Source organism: Agelaius phoeniceus, chromosome 14 (assembly GCF_051311805.1).
Source record: "Agelaius phoeniceus isolate bAgePho1 chromosome 14, bAgePho1.hap1, whole genome shotgun sequence".
NCBI classification, from domain to species: Eukaryota; Metazoa; Chordata; class Aves; order Passeriformes; family Icteridae; genus Agelaius; species Agelaius phoeniceus.
The window spans coordinates 8,190,520-8,211,339 of record NC_135278.1 but is presented as its reverse complement, the minus strand read 5'-3'; the positions used below and the strand labels follow the sequence as shown (position 1 = coordinate 8,211,339).

The window sequence follows — 20,820 nt, the reverse complement described above, 5'->3', positions numbered from 1 at the left end:
CATCCACTCTGTCAAAGAACCTCAGTATTCATCAGCTATTTGTTTATTCTCTTGTTTCTGAGGCTGCAGAGGAAATTACTACCTGTCTGTGGTAAGTGGCCATTAAACCCAAAAAGAACCCAAATTAGCTAAAGTAACTGCTATCTTACTAAAATGGAAACAGGCATTTAACAAAATAAATAGAACAGAACTACAGCAACCAGTTCCTTCAGATGTCCAGTTTCTTTATGCAGAACACATAGTATGGGTGATGATGTTTCTGGTGGCTTGTGATGTATTGTACAACCATTTTAAAAAGTGATACAATATGTCACAGACAATAAATTAGTAAATACTGTAGCGGCTTCACAATCCTGCTCTTTCTCATCAACATGATTCCATAGTTCCTGAGGTTAAAAACTGTCATGACTTTAGATTTTAAGCACTCAGCATAGAAATAATTTATATGTGGGAATCTAAAGTTGCAAGACCTTATTATTACACTGCACTTGCCCCGTACCATTTTCACAGGCAGTAACAACACTGGAGGCTCTACTGTCTCCAGCACTGCCAAAATTGATACATCAGACTTCAAGAAAGTTTAAATATTTATACCCAGAACTGTTATTTTCAGGCTTTGCACAGATTTAACAACATTTAGTTTTAACTCTAGTAATTTCTGTGCACACTTTAAATTCGTATGCCAGATGTTTAAATGCCACAGAGGATTATTATTACATATTTACTTATATAGATCCATCCCTCATGTATGTTGATGTTAACAAGAAAGTAAAGACACTTCTAGAGGAGGCAACACCTTCTCACCAGACTCATAGCAGGAGACTTGTTGATTCTGAGTTCTGTATATGACCAACTTACCAATTTCACAAACTTACATCTGGATCCTCATCAATGAACATATAAATTAAAAATGTTCAATTTTTCATAGGCTAAACTTTAGAATGCTAGAACCAGTTTTAATCATCACATATCAAACCAAACAGTTCTATATTTGACTTTTATACATTTTTTCAAATCATCACAATCATAAACATGCACAGCAACTCTATACAGGCATCTATATGCATATTGTAAGGTTCCCCTTTATTGCAAATATTTTTAGACAAAAAGAACAGAAAAACAACCTGTATCAGCTAGGAGCAACATCTTCCCTGAATTCTTTCATAATTTTCTTCCCAGTAATATAACTAATCATTTATTGGAACCTGCTCTAAAACAGACTATACAGACACTAATATTCCACATCAACCAAACAAAAATTACTTCAAAAGCCCCCAAAACACAAGCAAAAAAACTTTCCCACCAAAAAGACAAGAAGAAACAGAATTAAACTGACCCCTGATGTGGAAGCACTTCTCTCAGGGAAGATAGCTCAGAGAGGAAGATAATTCAGAGGAAAACTGCATTTTCCATTTTGATTAGTGTTTTATCAATAGTCAAAAAGTAATGTTTTAGTCATAAAAGAACATACAGAACCAGTCAGAAAATGCCATTGCTTCTGCATGTGAATTCTTTTTCTTACAGATCTTGTCAGGAGTATCTTTGGTGGTTAATTCAAAATGGTGAGGCAATTCATTTTCTCTTATTTCTTAAAGTGTCTCCTGATTAGATGAAACTAAAAGGTACTTAGCCAAACAGAGCAGAATTTATGGAAGAACTGCCAAGCATTTTAACTGCCATATAAAGTAGATTTTACAAAAGAAACAAAGCAAGCCGTTAATATTTTAGTTTAGTAGTGCCAACATTCTATTACTCATCTATTAGAAATAGCTCCTTAGGATTTTTTAAAATTTGCAGTAACACCTTGCATCTGAAAACAGATTAAAACCCCAAATAATTATAAAGCTAGACAGACAGCATCAATTAGACAATTAAAGATACCTGCTCCCTTTATAGCAGGAGTGCAATTTAATTTTAAAAAAGTTTTCAGCATTTCAGAGGGAATGAACCCTGGTTGAGGGGTTATGGCCATAAAAAGGTGTTGATCAGCCTTATCTTTTAAAATGTTTTATGCAGCCACATACAGCAGCGTTGCCTGTGGATTGGACATAATAATCAGCAGGGGAAGGAGAGCTCATTACTACAAGCTCTCCTTCCCCTGCAGATTACCTCAGCATGAAGCCACGTATCTCAATCAAAAAAGATTGCTATGGAGAGCTACACAAGATGTTTCTAAATCAGCTAGCTTGGGGCTCAGCCTATAGCTGCAACCTTCTTTTAACCTTCAGAAAAGCAGAAGAACCTGAATGGTCTCTAAATATTGGCCATCTGTAAGTTTAGAAATACATCACTTAGCAGATAAAAGGCCCCAGCAGACCTGTCTCATGCTCACACAACTGATGCCCAGTGCCAACACATGGAAAATTGAGCAGCAAGATCTATTGGAAAAGGGACAAGGCAGGACATTGAACAAGTGGGGGGCAGTAGGGGCCTAGGGGTGTCTAGCACGTTGTAGAGTACTGAGAAGAATACTTAATGCTTTGGGCTGTTGTATATACCTGTTTAAAATATTTCTCAGAACTATTTTAGAAAGAAAAATTTGCTCTAAGTCACCAACAATTTATGATTGACTATTTATAATGCCCAAATTTTTGACAAGGCGAGTGATGTCAGTGATGTGTTACAAACCAGAAATACACTCTATTTGCAGAGTGTGAAGAGCAAGGTGTGTGTAAAAAAAATTTTGTTGCAACAAATCTGGAAATCTGGTAATAAAGAGAATCCTCTAAAGAAACTGGAGATATGTTTACTGAACCAAGCTTAAGACAGTCATAATTTTTTATGATAAGTACAAAGAAATGCAAAACAGCATAGCAAAATATTGGTATTATTTTAACTATAATGTTAGACTCAGGGACTGAGTAAAATGAAGGCAAAGGGGGCAAAATGTAGAAGGCTGGTAGAAGTCCTTATGATGGAATTACTGCCAAAAGAATACAGCATCACATTTCACATTGATGTTCTAAAATGCAATGTATGTTCAAATGTCAACACAGAGCAGAGTCTCATGAATGTCAGCTATTAAAATAGTGACCATTCACTACAAATAATTGTATTGAATTGTATTTCATGCATTATTAACAGCTGAAATTTCAGTTTTGACCCCCAGTTTCCTGGAACATACTGCACCACATCAGTCCCCACTTTGGAAATGAACTGTAGCTAATCAAGTCCCTTGACCTGATTTTGACACAAGATATCCCAGCCCCTATTGCTGGGTACTGAACCCTGTAAAATCAGCTGCTGAGTGAATGTGACAAGGAGCACAGCAATGCTTGCCTATCTAGATGAGATCAGAGCTGAGTCCTTATAAATGATGTACCAGGCATTGTTTTAGCTCCACAGAAAGCAGTAACACATTCTGTAATGGGAATTACGTAGGTTTTGTTCTATCAAAATTAAATTTAGGGACTCCCTAAGAAAAGCTAATATAGAGGCATTGAAATGAAGTAGAGGTTATGGAAGCACAGACACAAGTGGCAGAATTTCCTGTTGGTGAGATTGTATGTGAGGTACTGCACCAAGAGGAGATAATTTGGGATTGGTGTTAGCATGTGAAAGCCACAGTGACCAGAAAACAATGAAGTGCATCTAAGATGCCAAGCATAAGCTGATCATCTGCTAAGATCAGAATGAATTTTCTTTTTTATATTCACTTTGTACATTATCTTTGAATGTTCACTTTGAATCATTATCTTCAATCCTGAGAAAACCTGCTAGAGTTCCTTTACCCTTCATCACACAAAAAGCTGAACAATACACAAGGACTGCTAATTACAGAGCCTTATTTACATACTGCTAGAAATTGTTAAGTCTTCTGATGAGTGTTCCAATATATGGGACAAGGTTTCTACAAACCAAGTAACACCAGTTTGTGAGAGGAGATTTTCAACATATTAATTCACCTTTAGTAGTAGCATACATATCTTCTGCTATTTATATTTTATTTAGAGTTGTTATACTTGAGATTTTAAGTACCCTGGAGATTTTTCCTTAGATCAAGTGAAAAAAAAATCTATTTTATTTATGTGATGAACCACATGATACAAAATCATGCCATAATGTACATGAATGAAAATAAAGCTGCTTACACAACATGAGAACATTCTGGCCTATATTTTCCCCAAAAGAAATAACCCCCACATAAAATATAATTATACAGTGGAAAAATACCAAAAGCAAATACCAAAACCCCCCTGAAAGCTCATTACTCACTCACAACTCTAAATAGATTCAACAGGTTCTTCTACTAACCATGCACATCTAGTAAGATGGAAACAGCTTAAAGCAAAAAAAGCATTTAAATAACCCTGTAAAAACTACAATGGACTTAAATTCACATAATCTATTAATTTCTCTTCTTATTATGACTTTATATAAAGGAATGACTCTATATGGAACATTTTGAACAAGATATTGGAAATATCCGGGGGAAAATGGGATAATGAAGCAGAAATTTCAGAAAATGGTAATAAGTAAAATTCTATCAGCCATAAAATACTTCAAAATACACAAAATTCACTGAAGCTATATTTAAAGCATATGCCAGAACAGGCTCTCATAAAAGTTATCACCAGAAAAGAATCATTTAACCCTGCAGCTACAGAATACTAAGGTTACTTGTAAGGTTTTGCCAATAAATATCCATTATTCACAAAGTCAAAGACTTGAACAAACAAAAAAAAACCCCAAAATTAGTCCTACCTTCTGCTCTATGAAGTTCCTCCGCCCTTCTAAGCATGGGATCCGCCCATCTCTCTCTCAGCGTAATTCCAGCAGATCACTTTACTCTTTCCACCTGTGAGTTCCTGGAATTGTTAAAGTAGCTTTGAGATTTCTCATGCTTAAGAAATGTGGTTTAACAGAGCAAAAGACAAAAGAAAGGTCATCATTACTTTTCCCCTTTGTAAATACTACTATTTTTTCTTTTCCTTCTCTAACACTTTTCTTTTTCCTCGTCTGTCTCTCCTAACTCACTCCTTTTGGTCAACATTCTCTTCACCCTTTCTTTCTCTCAAATGCTGCATGCATGGCAAAGCTCCCCAAATACTTGTATTTACTGCTCTCAGCTGAAAGCTATGGCTTTACAGGAGAGATGAATCTCCCGTGATTTTTATTTGGACAGAGACTCATCTGCATTTTTTTATCTTCTGTACCTGCAGAAATTCAGGCAGGACTCAACTCTTCAACTTGCTGCATTTGTAGCCATCTTTAGTGTCACTGTCCACCTTAACGAGGTCTCTTTGATTTGTATACCTTGGAAATTACTATGTACAAACACATGTGCACTGACATAAAATATATATAGGCTGCCCATTAAAACTGAAGACATCTAGCAGGACTATACTATTCTAACCCTCTCCTTTTCCAAATTCTCTTTTCCTGGAAGGTCTCTGAATTTTACTGTGCTTGCTAGATCCCCACACTCTGTTTCCCGTTGCCAGGGTTCACAGCGGGACCAGCACACACAAAACCAGTTGTCAAACAGTAACTGCGTTGTTCGAAACGCCGGTATTAGCAGGGCAAAGCCTCGTGCAAAACGCCGTTGAACGCACCAGGGTACGGGTAAGACTGTCCTCGGAGAGTAGGGCTGGATGAGAGCACTTTGGGAAATTCTGTGCCAAACAAACCAGTGCCCAGAGAGAGCAGGGAGGTGAGAGCCATGAATTTTCACGTGCTGAATTATTTTAGTTCTGACCAGAGGCGCGGAAGCCCCGCACGGCCGGGCTGCAGAGCCGCACGGGCACCCCCGCGGTGCTCCGGGCCGGGAGGGCACCGAGCGCATCCCCGAGCCCGGCAGGCCCGCACCGGGCACGGGACAGCCCGGGGCAGGGCACACGCAGCTGCCGCCTCCCCTCAGCACCCACCGCCGGGCCCCGCCGCTCCGGATCGCCAGGGAGCAGGCCATAACCCCATCCCTCCTCCCGGGACGGCCGAGAAGCCGCAGGAGCAGCGCGGCCGCGATCCTTTCAGCGCAGCCGGCCCCGGCCCGCGGGGCCACCGCCTCCCGGCCCGCCCCGCCCCGCTCCCGGCACCCACCGTGCGGGCGGGCCGGCGGAGCGGAGGGCGCGGAGCCCGTGGCGCAGGTAGGCGGCGGCCCCGGGGCCTCCATGGCCGCGCGGCGGCGGAGCGCTCCCCGCGGGAGCCAGCGCAGGGCAGCCGGGCCGGGCCGAGCTGTGGGGAAGCAGCTGCGGCCGTGAGGCGGCGGCCGGGAGCGCGGCTGTGCCCGGCCGCGGGGGAAGAGGCTCCGGCTGTGAGGCGCGGCCGACACCGGGGCTCTGCCCGGCCGCGGCTGTTCGGGCGGCGCGGCCCGGCCCGACCCGGCCCGAGCCCGGAGCGCGGCGCGGGCAGAGAGGGGCCCGCGGGCCGGACCCGCCCCGGAGAGGCCGCGCAGCTCCCTCCACGCAGCTCCGCGGCTGCAGAGCCGCCAGCTTGTCACGGGCATCGGCCGCTGCTGGAGACTGATGCCCGGGCCTCTGTGTGTTTACAGGAAATAAACGGCCTCTAATGCGAGGAGCACGATGAAATTCGGTTGCCTTTCCTTCCGACAGCCCTACGCAGGGTTGCTTCTAAACCAAGTCAAAACAGTAGAGACTCGCTGGCGTCCTTTGCTAGCAGGCTACAAGAACTGCACCATTGCTATTCATATAGCTGTTAAGGACTGGGAAGATGAAACATGGAGAGAAATTCTTCTGAAGAGGTTTGGCATGACACCAAAACAGCTGCAGGATTTGTTGGATGAAGGGGAAAAATTTGGCAGAGGGGTTATTGCAGGTAGGTATCCTTGGGTTATATTTTGTAAACAAACTTTCAGTCCCTAAACAGTCCCTGAAATATACATCTGCTTTATGTGTTTGCACTCATTATGACATTTGACTCTTCGAAGGAGTGGAGCATGAGTTGTGGTTGGGGGGTCTGTTTCAATTCCTCTATGTTTCAGCACAATATATGTCAGTTGCACACTTGCATTTTGAGCTTAGGAGCTCTTGCTGAACCATTGTGCAGTACTCGTGGTCAAGCGAATTCATGATGTTGCAGCACTGTGCATGCCATTTTAAAGTACACATAAATAATTACATAAATAAATCCTATTTCAGTTTTACAAGCCCCGTGTTGCTTTTGGTATTTGGGCAGTGAAGAAGTTTGTTTCTGTAACACAGTGAAAAGGCAGTGATGTTTCACTGCATAAATTGTGCTGCCATATAGCAGATGTTGTGCACTGTACACATCAAAAGTTTTTAGTGCTCATTTTGTACTATTTTGTTGTAGGTATCTTTGTTACACCATCTTTCACTGTCATTTGAATACTTTTAACTATGCCTGCACAACAAATTAATTCTATCACATACACTGAACATTGTGGTTTTGCAGTGCTGAAAACTGTAGGTCCTACATAACATGTAGGTTTGCAGCCTTAATATAAACTGCATGCTTAATTGTGGTGTAGGTAGGAATTCCAAAATATTTTAATGATTTTAAAATGTTAATAGAATAGTGGCTTGAGAGGAGCAGAGAGAGTTTTATGCTTTACTGAAGCTGGTCCAAGGCCAAACATAGCTCAGGAGTTTTGGTAGCAGCTGTGTCTCCTTAGATGCAGGCTGCTTTCCAAGGAGTTCTGCAGCACTGGGTTGTGGTGATTTTAACTGTGCCCTCCTCCTTTTCTTCACTCACCTGAGTTGAGTCTCATGGACTTGTGCAGCAGACAGCAGAGGTGGGAGGTGTGCCTCCCTCTGACTGTGCCCTTCAGGTAACAAACTGGCTGTTCTGTGTCTTCAGGGAAGGCAACTTGAGGAAAACTTTTCTCTAAGATCACACTGGTAACTAAATTTGTATTTTAATTGTCATATACAGGATTAATTGACGTTGGAGAGACATCACTATATCCAGAAAACCTGCCTCCTGAAGAGATTTTGGAGCTGGAAAACAAAGCTGTCCTCAGTAATCTAGAACAGAAATACTTGACTGTTGTCTCAAATCCCAGATGGCTCCTGGAACCAATTCCTGCCAGAGGGAGAACAGGGGTGTGGCAGGTGGACATCCCTGAAGAACTGATCCCTTCAGAATTGTAGCTGTTGCCCCTTACTATTGTTTTTCCTGACTAAATGCAGACTTGTATAGAAGATGCTGGCTTGCAATTACATCAGCATCTTGTCTAGGATTCTATTCCAAAACTATTTGAAATGGCAAATGCATTTGAAGAACTGCCTTTTTGAGGCAAAACAAACAAGATGTGTCTTTATGACTATTACATGAAATTGTTTTTCTAGACTTTCTGTATAAACAACTAAGTAAATGCCATTTTTAAATGTACAGTTATACATTGTGTGCCAATTTAAATGTAAATTAAAATTATTTTTTGATACCTGCATCTCTGATTATAAGAAAATGTTGCTTAAAAGCAGGCTGCCACAATTTATAGGACATCCCAGACCACCCCTTGTTCTGCCTTAAGGATAAGAGTCTTTTCATTCACATTTCAGGCACACAAGATGTGCATATGATGAATGCAGCTCTGTGACCTGACAGACATTGCAGAAAGGCCAGTTTGAGAAGGTGCCTTGTACAAAATGAACTTGAGCAAGTATTAATTTTTTTCCTCTTATTTAAGATGAAAAATACTAGTTGTCTTTGAAAATATAATACTGAATTTAAAACAAGTGTGAAGAATTATAAATAATAGCCACTAAGCTTTGGCAGTCTCAGGCATTTTTCAAAATTCACACCCTACATTACAGTGAAAATCCTTTTGATTTTCTGGAGCAAGGCCCCACCTAGAACAGGACAAAAGTGGCAGAGTCTCAGTATTCAGACACTTTACTGGAGCACTTGGGAACCTGTTCCCTTGGACTACAGCACTTCTGCCAGAGCTGTGGCCCTGGGCCAGTGCCTGCACCTCCAGGGTCTGAACCCCACATGGAGCTGGGCTGTGACCTGGAGGCAGACTGAGCTTCCCAGGGGTGGGAAGTGACTGCAGGGCAGGGCTGGGTGAAGTTCCCTGAGCAGGTCCCTGGCCCCAGCCAGGCCCTGCTGTGCCTCAGCTGAAGGGGAGGTGCAGAGGCTGGAGCTCCCCCTGTTTGAGCAGCAGCAGATGGAGCTGTACAGGCAGCACTCACTGCCTGAGACCTGCCTTGGCACTGTGCTTGGCAGCTGAGGCCTTCCCCAGAGCAGAGCTGTGCCTCTTCTCCCTTGCCCCTGCTGTGCTCTCCTCCTGGGACGTGGTTTCTCATGCAAGCTCAGTTTTCTTCTCCATGGCAGTGTGCAGGCAAATTGATGTCCAGTGACAATCCCACTGATGTTTGACTTGTTGAACCAGAATATAATAAAATATATATAAATTATATATATAAAATAAGACTGCAACAAAATTTCAGCTGTGGGATGGGACAGTGCTGGGTTGGGTTTCAGACAGTAGCTGGTCCACAGGCAAGAAAGGGGAGCTCTGGAGCATCAGAAATGGAAGTGCTGCATCCAGGATTTTCAGGCATACACCTTGAACACATGCAGAAATGTCCACACACTCCCTGCTCTTCTTGCCATGCTAACACTAAAGAAATGAGACCCATGGTATTTAACCTATCTAAACGTGGGTTACCCAAACAGAGAGCAGCTGCAAGGGCTTGGGAATATGAGACATCTGGTTTTATAAACTACAGGACTACACATTTTGTATACTCCATTTCTCCAAAGCACCTGTAAGTCCAAGGCACACTGTCAAAACAGGTCTTTCTTCAGACAAGAAAATGCTATGCCAACACCAACAAGAGCCTATCTTGAAAAGTTTAATCATTTACAGTGACCAACACAAAGTTGGTAACAAAGACCAAGCTATGATATTTATACCAGCTAACCAATAGCTGTGAAACCTACCACAAATGTTTCTGGCATAGACCACACAATTTGAGAAACAGCTTATTAAACAGCCAGTCTAATGGGAGAATGGTACATGCTGCTCAAGAATCAAAAACTGGAAAAGCATGAAACTGGAAAAGCAACAAAAACAACATGTAACTCCCAAGCCAGCATAAAAGTTGAAATACTTACATGAATATTTACACAGCTAACTCAAAAGCATCATGTAAGTCACCATACATTCTACTTCCCAAAAAAAGCTTTCCAGTGTTGCCTCAGAAGTGCAACACTCTTGTGCCTCTGTGATGATTGCAGCGGAACAAAGAAGTAAAGAGGTACTATGCTAAGGCATCCCAAAGCATTTAAAAGAGACATGAAAACAAGTATATATTTAGGACCTAAAAGACACCTGGAAGAGCATAGGCATTTCATACAGGGTTTTTAAAAAAATACTTTTAGATAATACTTATACTGTACACAACAGGACTTTTAAACAATATATTACACTGCTAAAAATGTTCATATAAATACTATACAGGCAAGCGTGCAACCAACCTGTTAGGAAGGTTCACAAATTAGACAACCACATATTTCTGGAAAAGAACTCAGATTATCTTCAACATTTCTGATTTGTGTAATCCAAGCCACTGATTCAGCAATACCTATTTTAAAGGAATTGGGACAAGGCATGAGATGAAATACATCTGTCTGCTGATGACCAGTTCAAGTTTAATATGCTACTGTCATCTTAATCTGGCATATCAATGTTTAACTTGGGAGGTGGAATCACATATTTTCCAGGACTCTGTGTAATGACCACTCCAGTCTTTTTTCGGAACATTGGTGCAATTTTTGGTGGTTCAGGCAGTGGTGTTTCTTCTGTCTCCTCATTATCTTCATGATGAAGATCATAAGAGATATTTCCATATTCTCGCAAGAATGGGAAAATTTCAAGCAGGAACTGGCAAAAGTCTTTGCGAATTCCAAACCACCCTAAAAGAAAAAAAATCATTTTACATTATTAACAAAATGAATACTTAATTAAGTAGACAGCCTATTTAAGGTCTCTTGATTTTTTGCATATAAATAAGATTTGTTAACACTGCTTCTCAGTGTTCCTCACACCTATCATAACATTGCAGTTCAGGTTATATACACACAGACAGTCTGGACAAGCATTTGCAAAGCTCCATGTCTGCACATGCATGCCTGTGTTTATATCCATCTGCATAAATTACAGCTACACTACCCCAGCAAGAATCCATTTCCTTTCACACATTACACAGTGTCAGGTCACATCAGTACAGAGAAGAAACACAAAAGACTTTGCACCTCAACCAAAGTAAACAGTGCCACAGGGGAAGACACTGTAAGCACTGAAACCTTATTACAACTGCCTGAAAATAGTAGTAACAGAAAAGCCCTTTCTGAAAATACCAATCTTAATAAAATACACTGATTTTTAATCTGTTTTCAGGATTCTGAAATACTCACAGTGATTGCCTCCTTTTTGTCCAAATGTTGTTGCCATTAATGTTATCAGTGAAAGCCAGAGAGGAACAAATATGGGTATGAAAGAAAAAGAATTATGCCCATCCAGTCTGTGTACTAGCAAGATCTAAATGGAAAAAAAAATATACAATGTCAGTTTAATTGCAATACTCACTTTTAAACTGCTTAAAGCATATGCTGATCTGAAATCTTTAACTTCACACATCTGTGAGGAAAAAGTGGCCTTCACAGAAGCATGTAGTTATAGTTCCAATGTGATGCAGATTTTACTCAAGAAACTTTAAAGGAACATAGAATTCTCTTCTGTGTTTCATCTTTGCTGTTAATATTTTATTTCAAAACAAAGAGCAGCATTCTCATTTCAGTAAGTTCATCATTCATTTCTTACTGAAAAAAGAACAAGACACATCAAACTCATGATGGTTTTTCCTACCTCAAATGTGAGCAGTGGAACTACAATTGTCATCCAGCTGACAGCCATGGTTATGTGTGTCCTCCTCTGCTCAGCGATCACGTCCATGGAGCGCAGGAACAGCACAGACCACACGATGTAATAGAGCACCACCAGGCACAGGAAGGACATCAAGATCCACAGAGGAACACACACAACCTGAAAAAAAGACACATTTCATTTGTTTGTGGGTTTGCTTTTTTTTTTTTTTAATAAAGTGAGTCTACATATTAAGCCTAAACAAGAAAATGAAGTCTTTAATTAATATAATGTCTAAGAGAAGGGCATCAAGCTCATGTGTGTTGTTTCGAGACATGATCAGTTCAGGGCACGGGTTCCTCAGCTTTCTAAACCCCATCAAGCTGAAACAATTTAAAATTAAGGCAATGTAGTTCAACTTAGATAAGACTTCTGTGACTTTGCAGGCTCAAACTGTACTCGAAACTGATTTTTAGCACGCACTTACTTTAAAGAGCTTCAATCCTTTCTCAAGCTTTTTTTGACAATAGAAAGATTGCCAGTTTTATGGCAGTTTACAGAAACCCAGACACAGAAACAGCACTTTTGTATTCTAAAGGCACTTAGGACAGGACATCTCAGCAGTTCTGACAAAGACTATTTGCACAGTGAGTGGATTTACATTCATGGTAACACAACAGATAAAAGTAGTTATTTACCAATTCTCTAACTCACCAATCATTTTCATGGCTTGTTTAGTGTTCCCACTGGGAACTTTGGGTGAGGATTTCTCTTTCAACTGCTGCTGCTCAGAATGAACTGCAGCTGATGGCACATTCCTCTCCCTCAGAGGATGACATGCCCAAAGAACTCTCATTGCCATGACCACTGAATGATGTGCCAGACCTTCAGTGAAGGATTGCTAGGTGAGCAAAAATGGGATCATGGACTGACCACGTATTAACTGTTCCCTAGAATAAATATCTTTATGAAATTCAGCATTTAAACAAAGATAAAAAGAAAACATTTGTACATACAAGCCATGGCCACCTGATGATCTCATCTAGTCTGAGTGCAATAAATATGAACTGTAGAATATTGACTGAACACAAGATTTCCAGCTAGAAAAAGAAAAAAAACATTAGTTAGCTCTTAGTATGAGAAACTTACTTCCAGGATAACCAATGAACCTGTCAAAGCACTTCTCTGACCCCAATCTTATCACTGAAATATGAAAACTCATTTGCATTTACATTTTCTATTACTAAACATCCTTAATTTGTGTGGGTGTGATCCCAACCAAATAATGTAGAGTCTACTGTAAGATCTTCCTTAAAAATAAGGTCACTTAGAGTGATTAGGGAAATAAGAAAAGCCAAACTAATCAGAAAGAAAAAAGCAAAGCATCAGAAAACAGCTGTACTTTCCATACAAGAAATACTTCTAGAATTAAATTAAGTAGTAAAAAGACCTTCAACTTAAAATTAGCAAAATTAGTCTTTTGGAATATTTTGTAGTTTCACTAATGGGCAAAGCTACCAACAGTCCAAATTAAAAGTCTAATTAAAATTAAAAGCTCTATCTAGGGTAGAAAAGAAACACATGGAATATTGGAATATGACATCCAATTTCAAATCATTTACTGTATCATTGAGAGATATTTTAAATGACACTGAAGACATAGGTTTTGTGGCAATACAGAAAAGCAACACTACTTATTAAAATGTTAATGAAAGGTTTTCATGAGTTCTGCTTGCCACTATGAGGAACAGCCCTTCATTAAGTTTTTGTTTTTTTTTTTAAGTCTGTGTCTAGCTTGAACAAAGTGAGACAATGAAACACCATCACACTTGGCAAGATTCTACTTCCAAAGTTTATAGGCAGCCCTACAATGGGTAGGATTTTCAGAGACCACAGAATTATTATCTGGAAAGTCTAACTGAAGCTTTTGAATGCAAGCTAGAAACATTACTCATTTTAATAAAAAACATGCAGTTATGCAAGGCTTCTTTCAAATGTAAGATTACTCTGAAGGCAGACACTACATGCTACTTTTCACTGACACACATGATTGTGTAGACTGTGATCTGGATAAATGCCTTTGAAAGTTACAGTCCAGGGAGTCAAAAATCTAACAGGCAGCAGGCACTTGCCGGCTTCAGGGACCACAACAAAGTCTCTACTGTTCAACTATAAATTACTTCAAAAAGACTGAAAAAGTAGACTTAAAATAATTTTGTACCACTGGCTTTCTTAAAAGAATAAACCACCAACCTCCCCCCCCCCCCCCACTCAAGCATAAGACCAAGCAACCAGAGAGCTGGAAGAGCAAAGAGAGAGAAAAATATAAAAATCAGAGGATCAACTGCTGTAAATAGTTTATAGAATCAAGTTAACATATGAGATCTATATGGCAAGTGCACACATATTTGCAGTGGCTCACAACTTAATGAATTCAACATGCTTTAAATATATAGTGCTTTACTGACTATAAAATAGTCTAACACATAAAAGGAAGCTTTTTCTGAGCCCACCATGATACAGAGACAAAAACCCCAGCATGTACTTACTGATCACCTAATCAGATGCAGAACAGGAATGAGCAGATAATGTATTTCAGATTAAATACTTTTGAAAACAATAACAGATTAACAACTGCTTTGATTACTCAAGTCAAAAACTGATGTCCTGTATTAAAGGCAGACCCCTCATGTTTCTACAAAAGAAAGGGAAATAATGAAATCTTCACAGAGTAAAAAGAAGAGAAAGTAGAAGAGCACTAGGTGAAGATGACTAAGAGTAAAAAGAAATTAATAAAAATGGGTTGAGACAGCTGTTGCCTTTTATGGATTCCACTTTCTTCTGCCAGCACTTAGCAGCTGTGCAGTCATCTGTAAATCAATGGGCAATCAAGCATCATCCAGTAGATGGCAAGCACTTCCACACAAATTTTACTTTTAGCAATGCTTAACTGGTAATAGAGCCCTGCAAAATAAATTTCTATTGGCAAATGTTTCAAAAGGAAGTTAGGATATCAGTTTACCAGCCATCATAACAATCACTTACCAAAAAAGTTTCTCTCTAGTGAAAAACTCATTTTATGCTAACTAATGTTAGACAAATAGCCCCTTGAAATTAAAATACCTGAAAAAACTAAGCCTCATCTAAAAATCAGATTTTAAATTGTCACAGGGTGGTTTGAGGACATAGCAAAATGAAAAACTCCTTAAAAAAATTCAGTATGAATTCTAAATTTATACCAAAATGTCACAATTGTGGGAGCACCTTGAGAATCCTTCCAAGGTTCTTCCAAAATCAAAGGGAGTTAGAGATAAGATAGAGGCAGAAAATAAAACCCTAATGTAACTGCCTACCGTTCACACTCCCAAATTAAAGATTAAACATATAGACTGTGATATTAGGACATTTTGATAACATTAAGACATTAAGCCCTGATTACACAGGGCTCTGGAAACTCAATTCTGCCTAGAGACAGTGCTTGCAATCAGTTGGAATTTTTTTCTGATGTTTCCATGTAAGTGTTTGGTATTGATCTATACTGCAGAGTTCCTGGTGAGTTATTTTAACACAAAATAATAAAAAAAGCAGGTTCAATACATGCTGCAATTTGGTAGTTGAAAAAAACTAGAAGATACTAGAAAAGGTCATATTATTCCTGACCCTGATTTCACTCCCATTTGCAGATGAGTGCATTTACAGGTGAGTGCAATTAATTGGACTGATGTAGTCTTCTGAACTGTGCTTTCCTAAGAGACAAACTGCCCCAGAAGTGATGCCAAGCCCTGCAGTGCCATGAGAAGGGAAGCCTCACCTCCAGAGAGCGGTCGTGTCGGAATCCCCACACACAAGCTGCAACTGAGACTGGAGACACAAAGAACAGGGGCATGAACACCAGAAGCCAGAAATGGGTTCCTCTTTCAATCCTGTCACACACCAGGACTTCAAACATCAGCAGGAGCAGGTGGATGCCTACTGCAATTAGCATAGCTTTGAACTCCACACAGGTTTCTCCTTCTGCTCTGAAAAGAGGATAAGGAAGAATTTACTTGCCTAAGAAAGCACATTACCCTGCAAACATCCCAGAACATTTCCTTGAGCTTCAGATATATATATAATATAAAGATAAAAACATTTGTTTTTAACAAACATACCCATTAAACTCCACTGCTGATGACCTAATAGGATTTCTTTCCCATAAAGCTGCATGTTTGAAGTATTTTACTCAAAGGGTGCAGTGGGATTTCCACAATTTGAAAATTTTTTAAGAATTCCATAGCTGGGCAGATAAAACAGGATTTCTTTGCTAGTATATCAACGGTCAGTTATCATGCAGGCTGTTAGAAAATAAGCTAAATTTAAAATTATCTGTTTGATTTCTGCACCAGCATTCATTGAATCAACATCTTTCTCCAGAATTTCTTTATTTATCCAAGCCAGAATATTGAAACAGATATTTTCTGTTACTAAAAGTAAAATGCCTGTAAAATGACAGCACACACAGAGCTCCTCCCTACACCACTAGACCTGTTACTAGAAGGAGCAAACAAGACCTGAACCACACAAAATGTGGATGTATCAGGAGATCTGTGCACCAAGATTTTTTATTTAATATTCACCACAGACAGAAAAGACATTTATTGCACTTCATTTAAGGTAATTTTTCTTTTGCCCTGGGATCTTGAAATTCACATTCTACTCAAATTACCAAAAAACTCAACACTGCTGTATTTAAGGATGTGAAAGTTATTCTGTCCTAGACTGACAGGACAGGACCTGCCCTCTGTTGTGCCAAACAAACATCAGTCAGTTACCGGTACTGTGGGTTTCGGGCCCATACTCCTGTTCCCACCGAGGCACCAACAATCACCATTAACTTCCACAGCCATATTGGAGCAAACACAGCCCAGTAACTCCACTGAATTTTGTCATCCAGACGTAGAGAGAGCAACACAGAGAAGAGCAGCAGGCAGGCATAAATAAGGAATTTGCTATTGAACAAACAAAGAAAACAACCCAGTCAGAAGTCAAGGCAGGCAACTTCAAATTAACTTTGTAGAGGACGACACAATCAGTCACAGCTGAAATTTCACCGGGATACTTCCTAACAGAAAATGTGTCTTTGCAAAGAATCAAATATTTCATCAAAGATACAGCATATGTTATCTATTTCATTTATAAAACCATTGCTTCAAGGAAACACAGCAAAAGCATTTCTGCAAAACAATCTCAGTAAATGGACTGAGATAAATAGTTCCTTTCCACGAGGATCCAGTCAGGAGCTCTGTTATTTGAGGCTCACAAACATACCAGCTGTACATGTTTTTAAAAAATGTGTCCCATCATACAAATCAAATGAAGTAGCTTTTGATATTCAAAATTGAGTTACACAATTTATGAAATTTTTTCCACATCAAGTTATTATGAACTGTAATAGGGCCAACTTCAGATAATTTTTTTCTTAATATTACCATTCAGTTAAAAAAACAGTATTATAGAAAAGAAAAACCCAACAGGTTAAATGTTTAGCAAAGTTACCTATTATACACTGAAGTTTCTCACTGGAATATCCAGGATGATGCTTACAAATTTAAAATAGCTACAATGATACAGTTTATAACAGAGTCAATTTAAGAATGAATAAACATATCCGAATACTTGAACAGTGGCACAGCAACTGCTTGTACCTCCAAAAAATTATATATCAGACAATATAATTACACAGTAGGCAATTTCCTCAAGGGACAGGAAAAGTCTCCCACCCATCCACCATAAGCTCACTGACTGCTTGATAAAATACATAAATAGGTTTCAACACTGTTTCAGTGAAGTAATTGTATGTATTTTAAAACATAGATAACCTAAGGAACAGAATAATGCAGCAACAGTCAGGAATACTTCAATTTCTCCAACAGCACAACTCAAACTACCCGCCTTCACTCACATCAAATAACAAAGCATTCATCAGATCAGGATTACTCTGCATGGTATCAAGCTGTTTTGTCTCTACTCAGAACAAGTGTCTCATCTACACCTTAATAATGAAGAACAGATTTATTGTGTCAGCATCTCCCTGCATGCTTGATGAAACTACCTCGGGATAGGATGATATAAACTGGTCACACCTCACAGCAACAAAGGATGTCTCAGCTCCTCGGCTAGTCATCCTTTTCTGACATTCAATATTGGTGTAATTTGCACATTCCCTGGCTCCTCAGTAAACACAGCAGTGAAACACCCCTGCTCCCCGGGTGTTCCAGGCACATCAAAACATAAAGACACCTGCAAAAGTGCAACATTCGGCTTGCTCATCCACCCAGCACCCAAACAAGCTGCAAGCATCGCTCTGCAGCAACAAAACTTCATAAGCTTCTAGAACTTCTGTTCCTACTTTTCCATTACTCTGACCACACATATTTCAATTGTGTGTTTCAGCTTCTGTTACAATGCACTTCCTGGGGCTTTGGTTACCCTTTTGTTTGTCCAAACAACTGACTGAACACGGCTTGCTCTAACTGGCATCATGTAAAGCCTCTTTCACGTGCAAGGCTCTTCCAGGACTCTCACAACCTTGCAGGTCGTTAATCTGTGGTCTTAAAATTAAAACCCAGTAAAATTTAACTCATTCTCTCAGTTTCTTTAAAAGTTACATGTCCGTACTTGGGGAAGCAGCAGAGCCCCGGGCTGCATTGTTAATGTTACGGGAGGCCGAGGGAAGCGCTCGCCTGCCCCGGTGCTCCCCGAGCAGCCCGGGGCTGCTCACACCTGCGGACACGGAGCCTCCGCCGCTCGGTCACAGCCTGAGCTGGGGCGTGCGGGGCCAGAGCAGCGCCGTGAAACATTCGAACACCAGAAAGAGCCTGGGAGCAATGCGAGAATTACACAATAACAAAGCAGATGAGTGGAAGCGGGGCTGCAAAGCAGATGTGCAGCGCTCGCCTTCCCAGCCCGGACGGCGAAGCAGCCGCGGGGAGCCCGCACCGCCACCCGGGGGATGGGAAGGTTCGATTCGATCATCTCGGAGGCTTTTTCCAGCCCGGTTGATTCAGTGATCCCGGGCAGGAAAGCGGCCGGGAACGGCGTGTTCCAAACGCCGCCCGAGCTCGCGGTGCGGAAGGGCCACCCGAGGCCGCGCTCCGCTCCAAAGCGGACGGGTCCCGCACCCAGCGCTGCTCTCGGCCGGGCCCCCGGGCTAACCCTGCCGGGCCGGCGCTGCCCGTGCCGCACTCACCTGGGGTTGAAGTCCTGGAAGAAGCCGCGCAGGTTCATCGCGGCCCCTCTACCAGGCGCTCATGGCGCGGCCCCGCCACCGCTCCAGGGCCTGGCCTGCCCGGGCCTCGCCGCCGCCCCGCGCATGCGCGCGGCCTCTGCCGGGAACCGGGCCGGCCCAGCACCGCCGGGCTTCGCAAGGAGCGCTGCGCATGCGCGCCGGGCAGGGCGGTGGCTCTGCCAGAGGAGAGGGGCGGAGACGGGGCGGGGCCAAGGTAGAACGGGGCGGGGCTAAGACGGCGGCTGTTATTGGAAGGCGTGGCTAAGGTGGGATGGGCGGGGCGGCCCCGCCCCGGCGCTTCGGTCTCTCGAAGAATTTTTTCCTCATTTCTGTCCCGAATCGGGTTTCTGCCAGTGCAAAGCCAGTCGTGCGGGTCCTGGTGCTGCATGACCTCGTACAAGGCCCTCTCCAGTTCTCTCGGAGCCCCTTAGGTACTGGAAGGTGCTCTAAGGTCTCCCTGGAGCCTCTTTTCCCCAAACTGAGCAGAATCGGGATGACAATTTCAGAATCTCTGGGTAACTCTGGGACAACTCAGTGTCTGGGGCAATGAAATCCCTGAGCATTTAGAGACAGCTCTACAAAAAGTTTGGCATAATCCAGTATTCACTGAGAAATGTTCCAAGTACAAATTTGAAAGAACCCAAACAAGCTATGTATGTGCCTTCTTGGAGACAAAAAAAAGGCATAAAAAGAATCAAGGTGGACTAAAGTGAAACAAATTGTGGTCAGGAAGGAGAGAACTGGGCTTTCTGTTGTTTAGGGTTTTTGTTTGTCCATTTGTTTAAGTGAAAGTAATTAGGTGTTGGAACAAATGACCCTGAGAAACAGGAGATTTTTCACTTTTAAATAAAATCAGTATGGCTTTCTGGGAGATAGATGCTAATATAACTCATGTAACAAGACTTATGAAATTCTATAGCAGATGAAGATAGTTTACACGATGACTCCATGCCAGGGCAGATTATTTGGTGGCAGTTTTTTGAAGTGAAAATCCGCAGAGCTCCTCCCTCAGGGTTATATTGCAAGTGAAATGCTAATAAAAACAAACAAAACAAAACAAAACACCACAATCATATCTTAAGCTTTAGCTTTTGCAGAAAGATGAAGTTAAGTAAATAATCTAAATCTTCCACCACCTGCTAGCAGGACTGATAATTTATACCCAAGAAGTTAGGTGTGCATGCAGGGTGGTTTGTGAAATACCACAGCTGCTCACAGCCCGTGACAGTACTCATTAGTTACTACAGATCAAAGATGTGATTCATCTGCAGATACTCACTGGCAGATTGTAGCCAACTGTAACTCCAGTGGCAAGAGCACAAAGAGCTGACAGACATCCACACCAGGAGCTTTGCACACAATATATTCAAACTGATGAAGCCAGGGCATGCCAAAGGCTATGAGAAAGCAAGGACAAGGACATGCCAGCACTAGGAATGGCAGTGGGGAGAAATCAGGATAAGAGAGAAGCAAGAACACAAAATGGAAAAAACGGGAAGGAAAGGATGAAGGCTGGACACTCTTCAGAAAGATGGAAAGGGCCAAGACAGGATCTGTGCCAGGGCAGTACAAAAGCTTATAAGGAACCAAAGAATTAACAAGGTTAAACAATTGGAAAGTGGAACCTTGGTTTTCATTATGCTTTTGAAAAAGTTGAGCCTCATTGGTTTGGAAGAGAGAACAATTATGTGTAATGTATTTGTCCAAGGTAAAATACATCTACTGCAATGCATAAAGAAGCTACTAGACAAGGTCTGTAAGC

At 41.3% G+C, this 20,820-nt stretch overlaps 3 protein-coding genes across 9 annotated transcripts in view; 1 reads left to right on the top strand and 2 right to left on the bottom strand.

Moving 5' to 3' along the window:
* MAMLD1 (mastermind like domain containing 1) overlaps positions 1–6,280 on the bottom strand; it is a 244,035-nt gene extending 237,755 nt beyond the window's left edge. For all 3 annotated transcript variants that reach the window (XM_077186220.1, XM_077186219.1, XM_077186221.1), the window contains exons 1-2: positions 6,040–6,280; positions 4,705–4,808 (exon numbers count right to left, since the gene is read on the bottom strand). The gene's annotated coding sequence lies outside the window, so the exon portion shown is untranslated. The remainder of the gene's footprint in view (positions 1–4,704; positions 4,809–6,039) is intronic.
* Positions 5,458–8,368, top strand: LOC129125713 (EOLA-like protein). Of its 4 annotated transcripts, none has more exons than XM_077186223.1 (3): positions 5,458–5,559; positions 6,491–6,774; positions 7,852–8,368. In XM_077186223.1, the coding sequence occupies exons 2-3, from the start codon at positions 6,522–6,524 to the stop codon at positions 8,067–8,069; spliced, it is 471 nt and encodes a 156-aa protein (XP_077042338.1). In that variant the 5' UTR covers positions 5,458–5,559; positions 6,491–6,521; the 3' UTR covers positions 8,070–8,368. The 4 variants fall into 4 exon arrangements, with proteins under 4 accessions (XP_077042338.1, XP_077042339.1, XP_077042337.1 ...); XM_077186224.1 differs by having other exon boundaries at positions 5,473–5,565; XM_077186222.1 differs by having other exon boundaries at positions 5,477–5,653.
* A 1,394-nt stretch (positions 8,369–9,762) lies between these two features.
* On the bottom strand, positions 9,763–19,217 carry TMEM185A (transmembrane protein 185A). 2 transcript variants are annotated; one of them, XM_054641292.2, is made up of 7 exons: positions 19,020–19,209; positions 16,603–16,779; positions 15,603–15,810; positions 12,808–12,891; positions 11,795–11,971; positions 11,344–11,467; positions 9,763–10,842 (listed from the first exon to the last, which is right to left on the bottom strand). In XM_054641292.2, the coding sequence occupies exons 1-7, from the start codon at positions 19,055–19,057 to the stop codon at positions 10,598–10,600; spliced, it is 1,053 nt and encodes a 350-aa protein (XP_054497267.1). In that variant the 5' UTR covers positions 19,058–19,209; the 3' UTR covers positions 9,763–10,597. The 2 variants fall into 2 exon arrangements, 1 of the variants encoding a protein (XP_054497267.1); XR_008534987.2 differs by lacking the exon at positions 9,763–10,842 and adding an exon at positions 12,506–12,692 and having other exon boundaries at positions 19,020–19,217.
* Between the last annotated feature and the right edge of the window lie 1,603 nt (positions 19,218–20,820).

Coding starts and splice junctions, on each gene's coding strand:
- LOC129125713 (XM_077186223.1), top strand. CDS start 6,522: ATGAAATTCGGTTGCCTTTCCTTCCGACAGCCCTACGCAGGGTTGCTT. Junction 6,775..7,851: donor TGGCAGAGGGGTTATTGCAG/GTAGGTATCCTT, acceptor TGTCATATACAG/GATTAATTGACGTTGGAGAG.
- TMEM185A (XM_054641292.2), bottom strand. CDS start 19,057: ATGAACCTGCGCGGCTTCTTCCAGGACTTCAACCCCAG. Junction 16,780..19,019: donor TTCCAGGACTTCAACCCCAG/GTGAGTGCGGCA, acceptor TTTGTTCAATAG/CAAATTCCTTATTTATGCCT. Junction 10,843..11,343: donor ACAAAAAGGAGGCAATCACT/GTGAGTATTTCA, acceptor TTTTTCTTTTAG/GGTGGTTTGGAATTCGCAAA.